This window comes from Mycetomoellerius zeteki, unplaced genomic scaffold, assembly GCF_001594055.1.
Source record: "Mycetomoellerius zeteki isolate Tzet28-1 unplaced genomic scaffold, Tzet1.0 scaffold110, whole genome shotgun sequence".
NCBI lineage: Eukaryota > Metazoa > Arthropoda > Insecta > Hymenoptera > Formicidae > Mycetomoellerius > Mycetomoellerius zeteki.
Genome location: NW_017256018.1, coordinates 107372 through 127361, shown reverse-complemented (window position 1 = coordinate 127361; position 19990 = coordinate 107372). Strand labels below are relative to the sequence as shown.

General features: G+C 35.1%; 3 protein-coding genes across 8 annotated transcripts in view; 1 reads left to right on the top strand and 2 right to left on the bottom strand.

Moving 5' to 3' along the window:
- The first annotated feature begins 28 nt into the window (after positions 1–28).
- On the top strand, positions 29–9039 carry LOC108725911 (Rho GTPase activating protein at 71E). Of its 3 annotated transcripts, none has more exons than XM_018453234.1 (11): positions 29–378; positions 2182–2417; positions 3643–3703; positions 4249–4520; positions 4610–4811; positions 5306–5468; positions 5541–5618; positions 6193–6350; positions 6461–6589; positions 6665–6797; positions 7175–9039. In XM_018453234.1, exons 2-11 carry the CDS (start codon positions 2308–2310, stop codon positions 7591–7593), a joined length of 1725 nt encoding a protein of 574 aa, XP_018308736.1. In that variant the 5' UTR covers positions 29–378; positions 2182–2307; the 3' UTR covers positions 7594–9039. The 3 variants fall into 3 exon arrangements, with proteins under 3 accessions (XP_018308736.1, XP_018308719.1, XP_018308728.1); XM_018453217.1 differs by having other exon boundaries at positions 6446–6589; XM_018453226.1 differs by lacking the exon at positions 29–378 and having other exon boundaries at positions 2140–2417; positions 6446–6589.
- Positions 9040–10075: 1036 nt separating this feature from the next.
- LOC108725745 (nuclear transcription factor Y subunit beta-like) lies at positions 10076–10739 on the bottom strand. The gene is made up of 2 exons (XM_018452949.1): positions 10290–10739; positions 10076–10216 (listed from the first exon to the last, which is right to left on the bottom strand). The coding sequence occupies exons 1-2, from the start codon at positions 10737–10739 to the stop codon at positions 10076–10078; spliced, it is 591 nt and encodes a 196-aa protein (XP_018308451.1).
- A 1264-nt stretch (positions 10740–12003) lies between these two features.
- The window catches only part of LOC108725823 (uncharacterized), a 13182-nt gene continuing 5195 nt past the window's right edge, over positions 12004–19990 (bottom strand). For 2 of the 4 annotated variants that reach the window (XM_018453065.1, XM_018453074.1), the window contains exon 2: positions 12004–12590. In XM_018453065.1, coding sequence (XP_018308567.1) covers positions 12252–12590 — 339 coding nt within the window. In that variant the 3' untranslated portion in view covers positions 12004–12251. Of the gene's footprint in view, positions 12591–17844; positions 18167–19401; positions 19654–19990 lie in introns of those variants that run through there. The other 2 variants (XM_018453088.1, XM_018453080.1) reach the window with 2 other exon arrangements.

Sequence of the window (19990 nt, the reverse complement as noted above, 5' to 3'; positions counted from 1 at the left end):
GGGTGGCCTCCCCACCTCCCCCCCTCCTCCGCCCCCGGCGAGGAAGAGACACGTGTGATCGGGTGTGCCGTATCCCGGGTCCTGGCGTGCCGTAACGTGGGTGTAACGCGGCGTGGCACGGCCGAGACGATGCCGTCGGCGCTGCTCCGGCATCGCGGCCGCGACATTTCCATGGAAACGTAGACGCGGCCGCTGGTGCGTGCGGGAGCGACCACCTCCGCCGTCCGTGTCCGTTTCCCGTTCCCCGTCGTCGCGATGTCGACCGCCCGTCGGCTGCCTCGTCTCCGCGCGCGATTAGGTTAACCCTGACGCGAAACGCTCGCGCTCGCTCAACGTCCGACGACGAGGGGATTTCCACCGTCGTCGCTCGGTGCCTCGGTGAGATTTCCTCTTCCTCTCCCTTCTTGTCTCTCATAATGTCGTGATTGCATCTCTCTCGCTTATTATATTTGTTTTTCTTCTAAGTTAATTTTAATGTCAGTTTAACGTATTGCTTTTTTCTAGCTCTGTGAATATTATGACCGTTTTTATCAATGTAATTTAATTTTAATCTCTGTTCAACTAACTTCATTTTTTTCTAGCTACAAGAATTGTGACCATTTCTGTCTCTCGGTGTAGATTAACTTTAATTGTCCCTGGTGAAAATTTTTCTCAGAATTTCTTCATACAGTTTTATAACTTTCTCATATTTTTTATACGAATTGGGACACTTCTCAGAAAATCTACATCTTTTCTCAGAATTTTCCATATATGTTAATTATGAATTATCGTAGATATATATTTTTTGATAAGATAAGATTTTTTGTAAGTATAATTTCTGATGAAAATATTATAAAATTAAAAAAAAAATTAAAAAATATTTTTAAAAAATTATGGCATGAGAAATCTCAGAATATTTCAGAATTCACATGTTTGAAAAATTCTGAGAAAAGATGTAAACTTTCCGAATATTTCTGAGTATTTTTGAAAAATGTTTCAATTCGTATAAAAGTTATAAGAAAAATTTTTACCAAGGCTTGATTTAATTTACTTTTTTCCCTCTTCTAATTCTAAACTAGAAAAAAAGTAAAAACAAGATTATAGTTGGTCTACATTGGTAAAAATGGACATTAAAAAAAGATGAATGTCCGTTTCTACCAATGTAGATTAACTTCAATCTGGGTTCAGTTCACTTTTTTCTTTTTCTAATTTTTAGAACTAGAAAAAGATAAAGAGTTAATTGGGACCAACATTAACTTTTTGTTTTTATTTTGTTTAGAATTGTTTGTTTCTACAAATGTGGATTAACTTCAATCTCAATTACTTTATTCTTTATCTTTTCTAAAAATCAGAACAAGATAAACAGGAAATTAAACCGAGATTAAAGGTATATTGATATAGAATCTATATTGATATAGAAATGGACATACGTCTCAGAAAAGTAGGAAAAGATAACAAATAAGTTATACTGATATTAAAGTAAATCCATGTTAACTTTAAGACTCGGTTTAACTTTTTATCTTTCTCCAGTTCTAACAATAAAAATTATGTTCATTTCTACAAATGTATATTAACTTTAATCTGAGTTTAGTTTACTCTTTATCTTTTTCTAATTCTTAGAATTAAAAAAAGGTAACAAGTAAATTTAAAGTTTACCAAGATTCAAATTAATTTACATTGGCAGAAGTGAACATTCATTCTCTTCCTTCTTTTATAGTTTTCTTCTTTCTTCCCGATAATTCTCACATTTATATTGGTGAATCACTGGACATTAAGATCAAATTGTCAAAATCATTTCGATTTGTATCTAAGATTCTTGAGATTCTATTTTTTTCCAATTTATCTTTTTTAAGGCAGACAATACAGAAATAATGTAATTATTATATTTCTCTATTCGATGGAATATCTCCTTTATTCATTAGTGAAACTTTATCTATCATACAAACCTGTTTTGTTTAAGTAAGGTCATGTGTTAACGTTGGTAAAATTGCACGAATATTCCTGAGTTAGGAAGTTTCGAGAATGTCGATGATAATAAATCAGAGTGAAGAGGTCGAATTCAAAGTTATCTTTGTGATTGATTCACAATAGGGATATACACAATAGGAACGTTGTATTTCTAACTTATAACGTGGCACATATTTGCATCAGAAATTAGAAACTGAGAGCAGGACGAGTAAAAATCTTATGATGTGCTTTCAGAAATTGGATTAGGAGGCACGGAAGAGATCCGAGTTTGGGAGGAGAGCGTGACATTTCTTTTGCTGGAAGAAGCGAAGAGCCCAGAGTGAATAGTGCTCGCATGTCATTGCCATTAGATTTTGTACAATGAGCAGCTGGACAGAGAGAATGCATCGACGCGCAGCTACGTTAGGAAATGTTGTAACCAGCTGCGGACATCCCTCCTCAGAGCCTCCGCACCCGAGACGCCTGGAAAAGTTAGTATATCGCTTTACGAAAATAATATGTTTACCTTTTGCTTGTTTTAATCAATATTTTATCTTTAGAAAGTTTATTTTAAAATTAACAGCCCTTTTTTTGTATTTATATACACGTGTATAAAAACTTTGTATAGATTTGTATTTTTTGGGACGTGAGGAAAAAGGTGAGGAAAAATATACAGTTCATTTGGCTGTAATACAATAGATATGTACAGCAATAAATAATTTTAAAAAATAACGTATATCACTTTCTTATCGAATATAAATTTTCAGGAAGTCTTGGTTACAATGGTATATCTTTAATAAAGAGTAGAAGATGTGACTTGTCTAATTATAAAAAATTTATATAATTATTATATAATATATTTATATAATTGTTAATTCTAATCATAAATGTATTTTTTGGGAGAAAGGAAAAAGATTATTATATAATTTATTAGTTGTGATATAATATTTACAGTGACATATGATTTAAAAAAATTACACCAATTTTTTATTATTGTGTATATTTAATTAGAAAGAGGAACATAATTCGAATATATATTTCCTAAAAATCTTGATTGCAATATTTTTAACAATAAGTAGAAAGCATAAATCGTCTGATTACAAAATGTATTTATATAATCGTAAATTTAAATCAATTGTTCACACAGTTAGACAATCAATTTCTTGTAGATGATCATTAACTTAGTATATAGATAAAAAGCATAGTAAGACAGCATGTCGATAAGAAAATTAATCGGAGTAATAAAGATCTTTTAAATTTTTTCACAGATATGATAATTGATATTTAACGATATGTCGGGCAAATATTATCAGCACTCTGCGTTACATGTTTGATGCTCTGAGGAGATGCGTGATAGTATTTGTAAGTAATTGCAGAGTTTGCGAAAATTACGTGTATCGTATGTTACTAATATGCATTGACAACTCAGAGATCCATCGTGTTAATAGTGCTGACTTGTTGAAAGCTGTTTAGCGAATCTAGAGTAGCGATATTTGGTAGCGCAATTTTGTGTAACAAACAATGAAACGCATCGCCGTGACGCCTCTAATTCAACATACATATTTTCCCGTGCCTATTTTAAAGAAACTCGCTTTAATATGCCACATCCAGAGTTCATGCGATTTTCCCGCTATTGTCTTGTCGGAATCGAATACCGACATTATTCCCATTAGCTGAGAAAGTAACGTTTGCAAACTTCTTGCTTTCTTTTTGCAGGGTCAAGTTTGGTGCACCCCTGAACGAAGTGTGCAAGAATGATATTCCTGGCCCGTTACTGGTAAATAACGATTATGTTTCATCGCAAAATGCGCTTGTACTTTAATTTTCCATTTGCAATGCATCTTGTATTCAATAAAAAGATTTTTTTATATCTCTCCTTTAGAAACAAAATAATTTAACTTACAATTAGTAAGAATTTATAACAACTATATGTAGCGCGTGAAAAGAGGTTTATATATTTTTATTCTTGAGTTTTTTCGTACAAGCAAAGTTTCACTCTTTTTGCGAAATAAAGGAGAGCTGAGATCTCTATAAAATAATTGAGAAATTCATTTGGTAATAGAAATGTTGAAAAGTAATCCTGAATTTTTCTACATTTTTTGAAAAGTAAGAGCAGTAAAAAAAACTTGGGTTGAACGAAAAAATCCAAATTGTAGACGAAAGATTAAAACACTTAGAGTAATTATAAAATAATAATGATAGTTTAAACACAAATGAGAGAAGAAGAAAGCCATTTTCAGTTAAAGTTGAGCTTGATGCTTAGTAATATTCATATATGAATATACAAATATAATGTATAATTATAATGTTCCCTTATTCCAGGTCCTTATATTAAAACTGAACAAGGAAGCTCCGCTCAGAAAAGATATCTTTCGGGCACCTGGCCACCAGGGTAATATGAAGAAACTGGTACACTTCCTGCAAACCGGACATCTGGTCAACATGGATAATTTCAGCGATTACACGATAGCCAGCGTTTTAAAGAAGTTTTTGCGCAAGATACCCGGTGGAATATTCGGTAAAGAGGCGGAGCAACAACTGTTTACCATAATCCAGCTAGATAGTGTAGAACAACAACGGGACCAGATACACAGGTGATGACTTCTTGCGATACTTTCTCATTACATTATTCTCGAGATTAGTTGTTCCGTTGGTTTTACAAAGTGGAAATTACGCTGCGTAGATTAATTACCTCCATGCCGATATACACACAACGGTTACTGGTACTGCTGTTTGGAACATTCAGGATAGTAGCAGTAAATTGCGAGCGAGCGCACACGGGGATGACTAGTGAGGCCCTGGGGGTGTCCGTGGCACCCTCGTTCTTTCATAGTTGTGTCAGCGACGGCAAGACTGCTAAGATGGAGGATGTTCTCAGATTTAAGGTACTTGACGCGAAATGACCTGATCTTTATTGTTATCATGATCGGATAGTTTCTTTTCCTATCAGTTATTGTTATTTTTAAAATCATTAATATCATTAATATACTTTAATCCGAGCATTAAAAATTATTCTGTATAATTTAATTTAAACTGAAAAAGAATAATCTTTCTATAATAGCTGTATTTTTAATTTTTCTTGTTACTTTTTTCTTTATTTTTGTACATACTGGATGCTTTTCAGTAAGAGACAATGACAAAGTGTAATACAGTGAATCATCTTATCTTTGTTTAATATTAGCAAACAACGAGGTTGTCATAATTCATTGTGCCAGCGGTTTCTCTTGCTGGAAAGCACCCGTCTTTTATAAACACAAATTTTTAAGGTTGTCAGTCTGCGAATTGAACGGCTCGGGAAAAATTTATTGTAAAGGAATCGACATTTTTTCGAGGATTTTAACATTATTTTTTTCATTAATGGTCAACAACTTATTTTCAGGTTGCTACCCGCATCACCAAGTTCATGATAGACAATTTCGGCGTTTCCAATCTATTTGGAAGGGACAATTACGAGTATTACGCGCGCATAACCGGCCGGATATTAAAAGTGGAGGAGGATTGGATCTTCAGTTTCCGATATCCGCCGGACACTCTCGTATCGAGTAAGTATGCGCGCGCATTTTTATTTGCGACGATTTAATCGCGCGTGTACGACTTGAGCATATGAATTTTAGGACAGCTGTCGCTGGAGGCTGAAAAATCGTGGTTGCAATACGAGTGCGAAAAATGGGGATTGAAGTTGAATTTAGAATGTAAGTGAATCTGATGTCATTGAATTGAGCATTTAGATTCTCGACTATTGCTGTAATTATATTGGCTGTTATCATCGTATCGCGACATCAGAAAATCGAGAATCATGTTTCTTTTCTCGCGCCATCATTTTTTCTACAATGCATCTCGTATTCGATAAAAAAGTTTTTTTCTTTCATCTCTCTCTTTTAAGAAGAAAGTAATTATAATAATTTAACTCAATAATAATTTAAAACGACTGTACAGCTTTGGTAAAAAATATTAGGCACTAATATTTTCATCATTCATTAGGAATTCTTTTACTTACATTGTCATCTATTGATTACTAGCATTATACACAAGTTTAAAAGGTTCTTGAAACAAAAAATAATTTATAGTAAATGCCATAAATCAATTTTTGAGTACAAATTTTAAATGATTATTAAAGTGTCTAATATTTTTGGCCAAAATTTCATATAGCATGAGAAAAGGGAAATATCTTTTTATTCCTGACAATCTAATCCAATATCAAATAACAACAAAACGATTCTAAGTATCTCTATACAATATCGTAATAATTTTTAATTCACACCATAGGTATGTCGCATCAAGAGGAATCGCAGTCAACTCCGGCGTTGATTCACGTGCCGGAGACCGTGAACCTCGCGTCATCATTAGGCATGATTCCAGAGAATACCTTACTCGAGAGTTACACGCGTCTCTCGGTGAGCTTAGAGGAAAACGGCTTGTTCCAGGTATAAAACCATCTATCGATAAGAAATCGCGATCATAGTCTCGCATTGCGTCGCAATCGTAATGCAAAAAATATTCGAAGCAGCATAGAAAGTAGATTATATTATTACAGGTACCCAGTCGTTCATCCAGTAACGGCAGTCAACATTCTAAGCATGGGACACTGGGTATGACGCTGGAAGAACTTCGCGCGGTAAATCGCTACGCCGAGAGCACCAAGAGTCTCAGCTACCTGCCGCAGGTAAGACGATCGTATCTCAATGTAGACAAACAGACAATTGAACCATAAATAAATGCTATTGCAATTAACATGCAGGTTCATGAGAGGCAAGCCGCACGAATGCGAACTAGATCTGAATGGTTTCTCACGCCTATAGTTGCCTCGGACAGTGATCCCTCGGCGTTACACATTTTACGAGGTTCCAATCGGTCTTCCTCTGGCAATATCGGTAAACAACCATCGTGATTTAAGAGATTCCTTTGATAGCCAGAAAGAAGAAAATTGATACAATTTTTGCTTTTTAATCTTATGTATTAATCAGATTATTTTTAGTATATAGATTTTAATAATACCGTTATGATTTAATTATTTTTACGTTTATATATTTAAACGTTTATATATTTTTTCTTTTCTGGTTTCTTAAATTTTCGGATATCATCAAACACCTGTTTCTGGCTGCTTTTCTTTTAGGAGACACAGTCAACATAATTTTTTTATTATTTACTGAATGTCAAGAAGGACAGAACGAAGCTTGTGTTGACTGTCTTTGAAAAGGAAAGCAGCCTCTGTCCTTGAATCTTTGTTCAATGAAGTCTTTGAATACAGCTACGGGTTTGAGCGCCAGCGCAGAATCGGTGAAGCGGCCGAGTCTTCGGAGAAATTCCTCCAGGGAGAAGCAACGTTGGCATCGCAACTCGTCTCGTCGCAACAAAGAGAACGGCACTAAAGGAGCGGGCCGCTCGGCTACAGCGGCCGCGGCAGCGATGGTGACGGAGGCGTCCAAGTCGCGTTCCCTAGAGACGATCAAGAACGTGAAGATCGTGCGCGTGATGGCGGCGGATCAGCAGCAGTCTGCCGAGAAGATGATGGACAGCAGCCACAATGATATCTTCGAGGAGCACGCGAGCAAAGAGACGCGCGTGCCGTCGCGTACCAGCGGCGACGGTGTCATTGGGCCGCAGGATTGCACGGAGATGGACGTCAAAACGTTTCACGTCACTCTGACGTACAAGCCGCGGATATAAACTTTAATTTTTATTTTTTTACTTTATTATAATCTAACTCGACGCTTTCAGGAATGTCGGAACGGTATTATTTTTCTCGCGCGTGAAATACGTTTTCGCGTTGGTTGTTACCCCAAATATTATACGTATAGTCACAAACCTGGACGACGATTTTATCCTAATGTTCGACGTTTAGGAAATATTAAATTTATCTCGTTCGCGAATATATACGATCCTTTTTTTTTAAATTTTAATACCGACGCTCAGGAGTATCGAACTCGAAATATCTTCCTCGCGCAAAATTGCGTATGTAGTAACACAAACACACGTACACACATACACGTACAAAGATTTATTTATTCTCGTCATATTGTAGTTCAAGTGTTCGTTTTTCACTGTTTTATAGTCGTGAAATTTTATCACTTTTCTGTGTAACAGAACGATTAATTAAGTTACATTGAAAGAGGGAGGGATTATATGAGAACGCACTTTTAATTTTATTCCGTTGAACGTACCGGTTTAACTTCGGTTACTCTCGCGTAATAAACACTATCGTGGCATTCCAGACGCATTTACTCTTGCCCCGCGATATTTTAATTAACTTTTCTTGCGTGCTCGATAATTTCGTTCGATTGATCGAGACGTTTTTCACACGAATCGTATCCACCATTACTTGTATTTATTCCGAATTATTAGAAATACGACTTAGACACTTCGGAAACCTATCCCATCGATCACCATCGCGTGACTAACAGCGTAACGTACGCAGGATGTTCCACGACGCGTCTGGCTTATGAATTCTTTTTGCAATCTATAGTCCATTTTTTCTTGATGAAAACATTGGGCTATTCTTTTGGAATTACATCCGAAATCGAGGCATGTAAGTCAAGTTTTAAGAACGCGGTTGGACAATAACATCTTGTTCTCTTCTTTCAAAATTAAAATTTTTAATTCAAACGGAAAGGCTAACGGCTATTCCGTTTTTTATTCATGGTATTGCGACCTTTCTATGGTGGACCGGAAGTCCATCCAGGGGAATAAGAAGAAGAAATTCAAATCGGATCTTTAATAAAAAAAATTATTTAAGACTTTGAGATGACTAAAAATTATGAGTCATGAGATAGGATTTAATGAAATGTTTTTTTCATAAAAAGAATTCATAAATGAAGTTTATTTGGACGTTGCCACGGGATATTGTGTACGAAAAGGAGGATTCGGTAAATCTTGCAATATCGGTTGCTCGTATATAAACGCACAGTCACGGTTGTTACATGCCAAATTAGTAGTACATGTAAGCTATACTTGTAAGACATCGATTATAGAAAATGTTATGATCGCATTATCGCGTGTACGTTACGAAAATCGTTTATAAGATCAGACAGGGTGAGTCAAGGGAAATGAAACGGTTTTTTTCCTTTGAATTTGAAAAAAAAACTATGCAGTACACTATTAATTATTGAAGGAAACAAGACGTTGATTAATTATATTTTGATTTTTATATTTTTAATCAATTACAGTTCTGTTACCTGCAAACATTCGAGTTGACCACGATAGAGCCAACTAAATTGCGTTGCACATATTTTTTTGTCTTCGAATTCACGGGAGATCCTTAAAGATTCCGCTTCTGGTTGACTCATTCTGTATATAGAAACTATACCGTATTAAGTCGATATTATTATCATCTAGAGCAAACGACTACGAAACGAGAGATATTTAACATCGTAAGTACGTAAGAGAAAGAAAGAGAACAACGGCATTCATATAACGACATATGTTAACACAACGAAAGTGTTCCGTAAATAAGAAATGTAGCGTAATTGCGCGATGAAGATCGCGCGGCGGACTTTCCAAGGGATTGCGGTTGATTAAACCGTGCGACCGGATCCCAAGGAGGATAGTAATCGACATAGTAATCGCGTAATATTGCGGAAAAAATATTGCGGGAACTTGAACGGGTGCGACAGAGACGGATTCGTTCAAGTCTCCTCTGTCTCTCGCAAACCGAAAAGCCATTTTCAAGCCGTCTTAAACCTACGTTCGTCGATAATTATTTAAAAAAGAAAATACTAAAATTGTGTATTATGGAGGCATATATAAAGCCATGGAGATTTTGCAATGAGCGTATGATTTCTATTAAAAAAAAGAGAGAAAAGAGAAGTAAATAAATTTTAAGATGGTTCGGAGATGAGCTGTTTACTTCTCCGCGAAGGCCACTACGTAAATTAATATATTTATGATTAGACGTATATAACATGTAAATATTGAATACCAAAAATGTAAAGTTATTATATATATTGGACGTAATATATATATATACATATATATAATATATATGCAAATGTAAACGCGTGAAAGTATGTATGTGTGATCGTGTTGAATGTCGCCGCATCGAATTGCCGTATCGATTTAAGTGTACTCGATGTCATCATTTCGCGACTGAGGGATGTTAAAGGAGAAGGAAGAGGAGTAACGAGGTGAAAGAGGAGGAGCGAGAGGCCGGTATTCACGTGCCGAGTAGAGGAAAAAAGACGCAGGCCCAGATGAGAAGGCACACGATCAGGAATAGCAGCAGCTTCGTGCGGAAGCTGTCCCAGCCGACCAAGATCACTCTCGGTGGCATGCGTCTTTCCGTCGTCGCGGAGAACTGAAAAATACGCACAATTGTTACTCGCTCATTCGACAAGAACCGCGTACGAAAGTGGACAGGAATAAATCACGTTGTCGTCCACTTGCTCCTCCTCGTTCTCGTCGTCATCGTCGTCATCGTCGTTATCGTCGTCCCGCAATCTCCACGCGCTTGGATGCTGTCGCATCGGATCCGTCTCTCGATCTCGTGTGTTCGTCGGCGACGTTGTTGTTGTCGTCAACGGCGTTAGCGACTGCGGTTGCGGTTGTGATTGCAGTTGCGATTGTGGCTCCAGTTGCGGTTGTGGCTGCAGTTGTGGTTGTTGCTGTGGCTGTAACTGTGATTGCGACTGTGGCTGTAACTGCAACTGCGACTGTGGCTGCAATTGTAACTGCGGTTGCGGTTGTGGCTGCGGTTGCGATTGAGACTGCTGGCTTCCAATTGTCTCAGATCGCTTGTTCTCAACAACGATAACGTTGTCGTCTACCGCGGATCGCGATTCGCTGAGCCCGTTGCTGTGTGGTTGTCTCGCGAGATACATGCTCGATCATGCGTGCGCAGTCATATTTTTTTACCAACGACAATTTTATCGCGATGCTATGTAGAGAAGAAGGGGACTTGTTTGATTCGAGAGCAAGAGAAGAGAAAAATAACGAAGAATTCTGTAACCATAAAACGCAAAGCGTCTATATAATTCTCTCGTGGCCCATGATATCTTTTAACGATTTAATTTACCCTCTTCTTCTCTACATTACGTGTCGTTTTGAGATCCTTGCCTATTATAATCCCGGCCAAAAAACGTGGAGCCATTAAGCCGCTTTGATCAAAACGTTCGTTCATTTATTTGTCTGATTAGCGTATAAGTATCATAAAAAGAGAAGGCGAACGAATTTTTTGATCTATAACGATTTGTAGATTTACTAAGGTCCGCGCAATTTTTAAAGATCTTTCTTAAGAATCGCGTCTCTCTCAGTATTATTTACAACTCTGTGTAAAAAGAGGATTTGCCGTACTTTTTAATTTTTTAACAACCAGACTCAGCGCGCAATCTGCTCGAGTATGATAATAAAGGGATCGAATAATCTAATAATGTACTGTGTAACGCCGTATTTTATTCGAATATTTACAGGAGCCAAATATTTATAAAACAGTACGAAATATACAATATTACAATCCGATTTATGAAAGCCTTTAGCTGCCGGGAGGACTGACTCCCTGAGCGTTCGGTCGTTCCTTCCGAATTTCTCCACAGATTTGTTCACGTTTCGTTTTGATGAACAATCGTCACAAATATGATTTGTAATACGAACGCGCGGATGTTGTAAAATTAGAGATGCAGGATAGCGATGGTGGAAAATACATACTCCAGTTGGTCCCAATAGCAGTAAACTACGTAGAACTGCAAAACACGCCGCATGGATTGCCAGTCTCGATACCAATAGTGGATTATGATCACAAAATCACAAAGAAGAATTCAACATCGAATTATAAATCACGATCACAAAGTCACAACCCAAAAAAAATAAACGTCAGTAACATCAACGTTACAATTTCACATTCAACAATGTAACATATATTATATTCAAAAAACATATGTGTCATATTAAATTTTATTGTTGAGTGTGAAATTATATCATTCATTACTGTTAGTTACAGTTTTACTGAAGTATCCTCTCCAAATTCTTTAGAGTGGAAACTCTCATTCCTAAGAATGAAAATTGAACCAGTCTTCAAGAGTGATTGAAATTTCAATCTTTAAAAGTGAGGTTTACTCAAAAAGTTTTAGAGAGTAACTAAATATTTAGATACTTCAGCAAAATCGTTCTTTCCGTGTGGTTTACTTGGGAACCTGCGGAAGTCACAGGACCCGCAAACTAGCGATTATAATGGAGAACATGGAAGTCGCGTGGATCCGATTACAAATCGCGATCTCAACACCAGCGGGATCACCACCAAGATCCGATATCACCCATAAATCACGAGGTCGCAGAATTCATCGCTGATTCGCGATCGCGAGGACACTGCAGGATTTGTAGAGCGAGGATGATCCCGATCACAAGATCCGATACTGGTCCAGCAGGGTGTAGACGATGATCCAGAGGAGGAATGCCACGATCACGGAGACCAGGAAGACGGTTTTGAGCGAGTGCCAGGGACTCTCGGTGCGCTGCTCGCTGCCTCCGACTCGGCTGCTCCTCCAGACCTTGCAGTTGCCGTTCTTGCAGGGCGTCGCGTCGCTGCCGCTGGTGTGCGCCGTCGAAGGCATCGACGTCGCGACGTTGCTGCTCGGCGCGGTCGCCTTCACCTCGCCCAGCTCCGTGGTTTCACCGGCAGCGTGCCGGTGCATCTCCGCTGTCTTCGTCGCCAGCTCAAATCTCGAGGGCGAATCCATCTGGAAAATGGATCCAAGAGGTAAACATCATCATCTTTGTCGCATGATAGATAATGCGGTTTAATATAAAGGAAAGAAAAATTATTATTGTTTCTTTACGCTCGAAAGCTCAAGAAATGTTAGAAATAACCAAATAAGACTCTCTAATATTAAAAATATATAAATAAGGAGAAGTACAATGGCAATGAGAGTCAAGCGTAGTAATTGGAGCGCAACCAAATTCTTAGTGGTGATTTATTACGATTCAATCTACAAACGTTCCGGCATCATTCCGAGCCATCATCGATAGATAAATTTCTTGTACATGTATAATAATTATTGTCTCAACTCCACTTGGAAAGTCATACGTATGTCTCACAGTGGTTGAAAGACCGAGTGATTTTGGATCCTGCAACGAAATCATATTCATTTAATTGATATATTTTAAAATCCAATTACTGCGCTTGATTCTCATTGCTATTGTACTTCTCCTTATTTATTTTTAAGATATGTTCCCAGACAGAAATGACTTATGGAATTGATATCTAATCGACGTCGATGTGATAATTCCGATTAAGGCTGATTTGTTTCGAAGGCTTTGAACTTTAAAGATTCGAAGCTTCGACATTTAAAATCTTCGGTACTTCAAACTTCGAAGTTTCGAATGTTTTTATGTTGTTAAATTATTATTACGTCGTTAAATTAAAAAATATGTAAGATTAACTACTTTCATCAATTTTAAGATTTTGTCTCGATTTTCCATTCTTAAAATTATTGTTTTATGTTAAGAAATGCTTACAATCAGTAAAGCCAAAACGTTCATATTAATTTACTATTCTTTTGTTTATTCATTTGAGAATAAATTTATTTTTACTGTTTTAATTTTCTTAAATGGATTGTTTTGTTAAGCATTATATTCTTATATTTACATGAATTAATATTAAAAAATACTTCCAATTTTTTTAAGAATATCACATTTTTTCAATATATATATATATATATATTAATTAATTAATTCTTATAAATATTTTTAGCATTTCCTGAATGAATTCATCATTCGCACGTATTTTTTGGAGTTTCGAAAAAATTCGAATATTCGAAATAAGTCAAAAGTAACAGCCTTTATTTCGACATCAATTCGATATGTAATTGTCAGTTATTTCTCGCTGGAGTTTTATCTGCCACAATTTTTAGAAACTTCTAAAATTGCGACGTAAAGTGTGATGTAGCATTTTTTGAATCTCTTAAATTTTTGATTTCTTAAACTCAAAACTTAAAATCAAAAAGTTAAAATAATCTGTTTGAATATTTTATTCAGAAAGATTTTTTTTCGTTAGATTGGAGCGTGCTTTTGTTGTATAGTTTTCTCGAAAAACTTCCTGATCGTCAAAGATGTCAGTTTATTCAACTTGATAAATAAGAAATACAAAAAGGTTTCTTATTCGTCATCGTTTCAACAACGAGACGTTTCACGTGAAATATGCAGGAAGAACAAAAATAATATTATTCGTAGACATATTACGATATCGCTGTTTGAAAAAAGTACAGCAAGAATATTGCGGTATTTCGACATTTATTGCCGGATAAAAATTATCTCTCTCTGTCAGCGGTTTTAAACATCCTGCAAACCATCCGATTAACGTGCCATTTCATATTTCCGGATTCAAACTCGACCTATCTAATACGTTATGGAAATAAAATGAAATGCAGTAAAAATTAGACTCCAATTCGACCTAACTAAATTCCTTTTAAACTCTAAATACTGTTAGAGGTTTTCCTAATCGTTTTGTCTTCCTAATCTTTAAAACTAGTCTTTTAAAACAATTATATTCAGAAATAAAATATGATATACCTATAATATATGTAATAATATAAAGTACGTAGTAAATTATTATATTATTATATTATTATATTATATTATATTTGTATAATGGCTTCAAAATTATTTTGAATATTTGTTATTTAAATTTATTTCAAATATGTATTTTTTGAATTACGATAAGCTTTAGTCGACTCTTCGCTTTTTATTGTTGTTGAATATTTAGCATATTTCATATTGTAAAAATTTCTAAGGCCTGTTTTCACAATATAGGGTTACCTAAAGATTAAAGGTTACCAACAGATTGATCAATGAAATTCATTCATGAATTTCTGGATTACCTTGAATCTTTAGGTTACCATATATTGTGAAATCGGTCTAACAGCGTTTTTAAAAAAAAACCGATCTACCTAAATTTTTGTGTTAATTCAACGTAAGATGAATTAAGTAGATATGTTAGAAAGTGACAAACACACAATTTGTAAGCAAATTGTGGAAGCATAATTTTTAAATAAAATTAACATTTTTATAATATGTTAAATTAACATATATTTTATTTATTTATTTTAGAATTTATATTTTAAAGTATTTATATTATTTTATGTTATTTGTTCATTTAGTCATAAATTGTGTTATTTTTAACACTAGAAGTGTTGAATATATCAATTTAACACATAATATTCAAATAACACGATCACGTTATATGTATATGTTAAAAATTTAACACAAAAGTTTTAACAAGGACCAGTTTTAACACAAATACAAAATGTATTTTACTGTTTGTAAAACTGGAGTTTTGAATAGGCATCTTTTATGCCATCGCGACAGTAATTATCACGAATTCTGTAAAACAAGAATTTTGAAAAGATTATTCTTTTTTTTTGCCATTGCAACGGCAATAATCGAAACGCAGTCAATGCTGTACATGCGTTAGGATATGAGGAAAGTGAAAGGAGTAAATCAAGTTGATTACGTATGCTTCAGGAATCTGGTTTTCCGAGAGGTAGGGGAGATTTCGCCGTTGATCCATCGGATCAATCCATATGGATCCAGACATCGTCGTCTGTTATCGTCCCTGTCACACTACGCATTGATGATTGAGAATTGTAAATTGAAGATTTTACGCAAAGAACGGTTTTACTGAAGTAAATATTTAGCTAGATACAGATCTGAAAATAATTATGTAATAGGATCTTCAAACTGGTTATTATATGTCAAAATTTTTTGCAGCATTACTCATCATGCTTCCTACTTAATTATTTTGATAATACAACATATTATTTTCTATATTTAGTTAAATTTTTATTTTTTTTATTTTTAGATACTTCGGCAAAATCGTGCTTTTCATGTAGAATTTAGCCAATCAGACCACGAATTAAATAATTAAAAAAATATTAGATTCTTTATGTTTCTCTCTCTCAACAACAATAAAGAAATGAAAATTAGGGCTGTTAGGCATCGGCGTTGTAATTAGTGCGCCAAATATTATATAAAAAAAAAATTTTACATGTATTACAACTGATGTTCAGCGTTTGGTCATATAATAAAAGAATGTTCTTTTATTATGTAATACATGGAAAATTTCTTTTTTTATTAAATATTTATAGCGCACTAATTATAGCACCGATTCTTAGCCTAACAGTCACCTTTTTATTGGCATTGAAACGGATTAAAATAAAAATTATTCGACTGATCGAATTCTTATATCTAATTCGCAATCTTCAATTTCTACTGTGTAGTGTGACACGGGTTTAACGATGACATATATTAATAATTAACTTTCGCGAAGACACAAGCAACGTACGTATCTCGGTGAAAGCACAGCTGATCGCGAAATCGCGACGGAGCGTTTCAAAAGTTGCATAAAAGGAAAAGATAATAATAATAATAGATTTGTAGCAACAATAGAACGTATTTCTAAATAATATTCTGCAATTTTTAAAGTGCTCGATTGACTTCGCGAGTCGCTATATATCTTCGAGATAACTGATGCCTCTTGAGATCGCACTTCGAGATTGGCTCGCGTTTTTATCTTTTTCTTGTTTTTAGCAACAAAGGGAAGGGGCTTGTTAACGTTACTCGTTACGCGACTTTCACCGCATTCGCTCGAGGATCAAACGACAGTCAACGACCCGATTAGAGACGATCGACCGTGTCCGTTCGCCAACGTCGATATTAATGGGATCCCTTTATGAGGGATTTAATCGGTTTCTCGAATGTAGCTGCAACACCAGCATCGTAAAATTTGCCGAGTGGCATCGGAATAAATCGAGACGATTGGCGAATGATAACTCCCGATAACGCGATTATTCAGACCCGTATATATCCGCCGATTTCGTTCGATTTCGTAAAACATTATTTCAGCTCAATAATTATAATATACGGAAAGACATACAGCTTTGCTGAAGTATCTAAAAATTTAGATACAGATCCGAAAATAATTTTATTAATGGACCATCAAAATAATTATGTAGAATGGAGATCATGAAGGTTTGCTAAAGTAGGGCTTTAAACAGATATTATTTATGATCACCAATGATGGCTCAAAAGTGAGTCGAAACGTTTGAAGCTCGTAATTGAATATAATTGATAATAGATTTAAATCGTGCCCTACTAACTGCTCCTAACTTTTATTTGCCCGACGTATCTCTTTATTTAATTATTTTAAAATTTGAAATTAATATTTTGAAACTAATATTTGTTTATTATGTAGGACATTCAAGTTGCGAGTTGTTAGAATGTTCAAATTTTTTGCAACATTACTCGTCATGCTTGAGCGTCCATAATTATTTTGTAACGTTTTAAATTAAAGAATACTATTTGTTTCATTTGTGACTGCAGCAAATTAAATTAAGATCTATTTCTTTTTTCTAGAATACATATCTATCGTTATATGTTACAATTATATGTTTATTATTTGTACTGTTAAGGCTCACAATTTGGAGCTGAAACGTACAGTTTGTGAAGCAATGTATTTTCAGTTGAATTTATTGATTGAATTTTTGTGTTAATTAATTGCGTCGACTCTAACGACCTTTTATGTTTGTTTTTTATAGTTTAAATCAATAGAAGTCCTGTAGTGTCTTAACTTTGACATCTATATTTTTATTACAGTTTTTTTTATTATTATTTATAATTATTTAAGTAGTTCAGCAAAATTATTTTCAAATTCGTATCTATAAACTAAATTTTTTTAGATACTCCAGCAAAACCGTTTTCTGTACGAGCACAAATAATTAACAATAAATTAAAAACAAATTGTAATTACGAAAACTCGTGTTCTCAATAATTTCAATTCGTTAAAAAAAAAATTGAGAAGAAATTCAGAGAAATAATTAGGAACAGAAAGGAATATTAATTTTCTTCTGTCAATTTCAATACTTTCTCTCTTTCTTTATTTATTCTAATTCTAAAGACGTCAATCAGATCTCCCACACTGATAGCACGAGTACTTACGTTGTTGAACGCGTATCCATATTTCTTGACGTAGCAATCGTCCTTGCTCATACCTCGCTATCGCATCTCGGAGGAGACACCTCCGAGTTCCAAAAAGAGAAATACCGTTCTTGCGCGAACTCGCGGATTCCTCGAGCGTTAATTTGCACCCGGAGTCCCTGGAGGCTCCGCTTTCGAAGCCTGGATACGGTCGCGGTGAACCGCGACGACGCGCAGTAGCTCGCTCACACGAATCGCTGTCGGAACTGACTAGTTTAGACTGAGCGAGAGACATTATCACTGCTTATCAACCGCGACCCCTGACCAGCCGGCCAATAAACTGGCTTTCCCTTCCCCGAAGAAATTTACCATCGAAATCTTCGGAAGTTCCGTCAATCGTATAAACTGTCTTTTTCCTCTTCGGTTTATCATACGTTTCTTACCGCGAAATTATCGCCATTGTTATTTAACTTAATTATTAGAAATTGTGATTAATTATTATAACTACTCATCAACTGAATATATCACTGCCATATATAATATATGTATATATGTAAGATGTATATGTTATAATGCACTGGAAAAAAGTACATTTTAATAAATTTGTTTCAATAGTAGTCTAATTAATATTTACTAAATGTAAACGTATATTAAATTAGAACTTATTCTGTTAAGCATTTATAAAAGCCAAGAAGGGGATTTGGTTTACAAACATTGTTTCTATCTCACTCATCTATCCTCACTCTCCTGCTTTAAATTGTTTATTGCTCTACTTTTGTCTCTCTTTCTGTCATTAATGCGCTGCTATTTTATTTTCTACAAGAATATGCAATGAAAAATGGGGGGGGGGTTCCATTAAAAAAATTTTTGGTAACCTTGACTTGATCTTAAGGACATCTTCGCAAGGTCAACCAAGGTCACCAACTTCTTTCCCCTTTGAAACTATAAAACTTTGGTCTGAAACATTTTTGCCTTAAACTTACAGATTTTGAAAAAATCGACGTGATAAATTAAAATGGTCCACCCTATATATAGCTAATTAGTTGCATAAAGTGATTATTTAAGCTATTATTAACCGCATGAAGTTATATAGCCAAGATTATTAAGCTATTAATTAATATATAACTATGGAATGAGTTTTATAATTATATTACTTCAGATTTTATAATTTTTTTTTTTTTGAAAATTATAGAATGAGAAATTTTAGAATATTCCAAAAATTGCACTTACATAAAGAATTTTAGAAAAGCTGTAGACTTTCTTAGCATTTCTAAAAAATGTTTCAATTTGCATTAAAAAATTTTCTAAAAATCAGGACGTTATAAAATTACATAAAAATTGTGAAAAATTCTCAAATGTATATGGAAATTCCGAAAAATTACGTGAAGAATTTCAAGAAAACTTTTCACCAGAAATTGCACGCGTTCACAAAATGCAAATTACACTGCATTATACAATATGCGCTACATAATAAACGCTCGACGATAGAACGATGGAGAAAAGCCTGGGACGTGATCACCTTCGTGCATCTCCGAGGGAATATTGCGACACACGCGCGCATCAAACGCATAATCATACCTTGCGTAATTCTATCTCTTTCTTTCTCTCGTCCATTATTTTCCGCGAGGACAGGTACGATTATAGAAATCGCGTGGCGTTCTGTGGATCATCGTTTGCCGGATCTTCGGGGAGCTCATGTGCCATCCCGACGATCATAACGATAATAACGACCGCGTTTCAATCGCTTTAGATATAATGAGAAAAGAAGTCGGTCGTCGACTGATATAAACCCGCGCGATTACGATCGCCCGTCGTCGTGTTTCGTCTCGCTCGGCCATTTTGATGAATTTTTATCGATTTTTATCGCGGAAGAATAAACACGCAGACGCATTCAAGTAAATATCTTTTAATAAATGAGATAAAATTTACAGTACAAATTTTTACCGGTAATATGTAGAGTTAATCACGTGCATTTAAACTTACAGATTTTGAGAAAATCGACTAGATAAATTAAAGTGATCCATCCTGTATACATACATATGTATATTTATCCATAAATATAAATAATATATATTATATAAATAAAGCACAATAAATGTATGAGTATATACAGGGTGTTTCCAAATTAAATGGCAAAACTTCGGGAGCGTGTAGAGGAGTAAAAAAC

Excerpts from the sequence above, each read along its gene's own strand:
- LOC108725745 (XM_018452949.1), bottom strand. The coding sequence starts at position 10,739 with ATGTATCTCGCGAGACAACCACACAGCAACGGGCTCAGCGAATCGCGA. Across the intron at positions 10,217-10,289 it reads AGGAGCAAGTGGACGACAAC|TTCTCCGCGACGACGGAAAG; the intron begins GTGATTTATTCC and ends CGTATTTTTCAG.
- LOC108725911 (XM_018453217.1), top strand. The coding sequence starts at position 2,308 with ATGAGCAGCTGGACAGAGAGAATGCATCGACGCGCAGCTACGTTAGGA. Across the intron at positions 5,469-5,540 it reads GCCGGACACTCTCGTATCGA|GACAGCTGTCGCTGGAGGCT; the intron begins GTAAGTATGCGC and ends TATGAATTTTAG. Across the intron at positions 6,351-6,445 it reads AGGAAAACGGCTTGTTCCAG|ATTATATTATTACAGGTACC; the intron begins GTATAAAACCAT and ends CATAGAAAGTAG.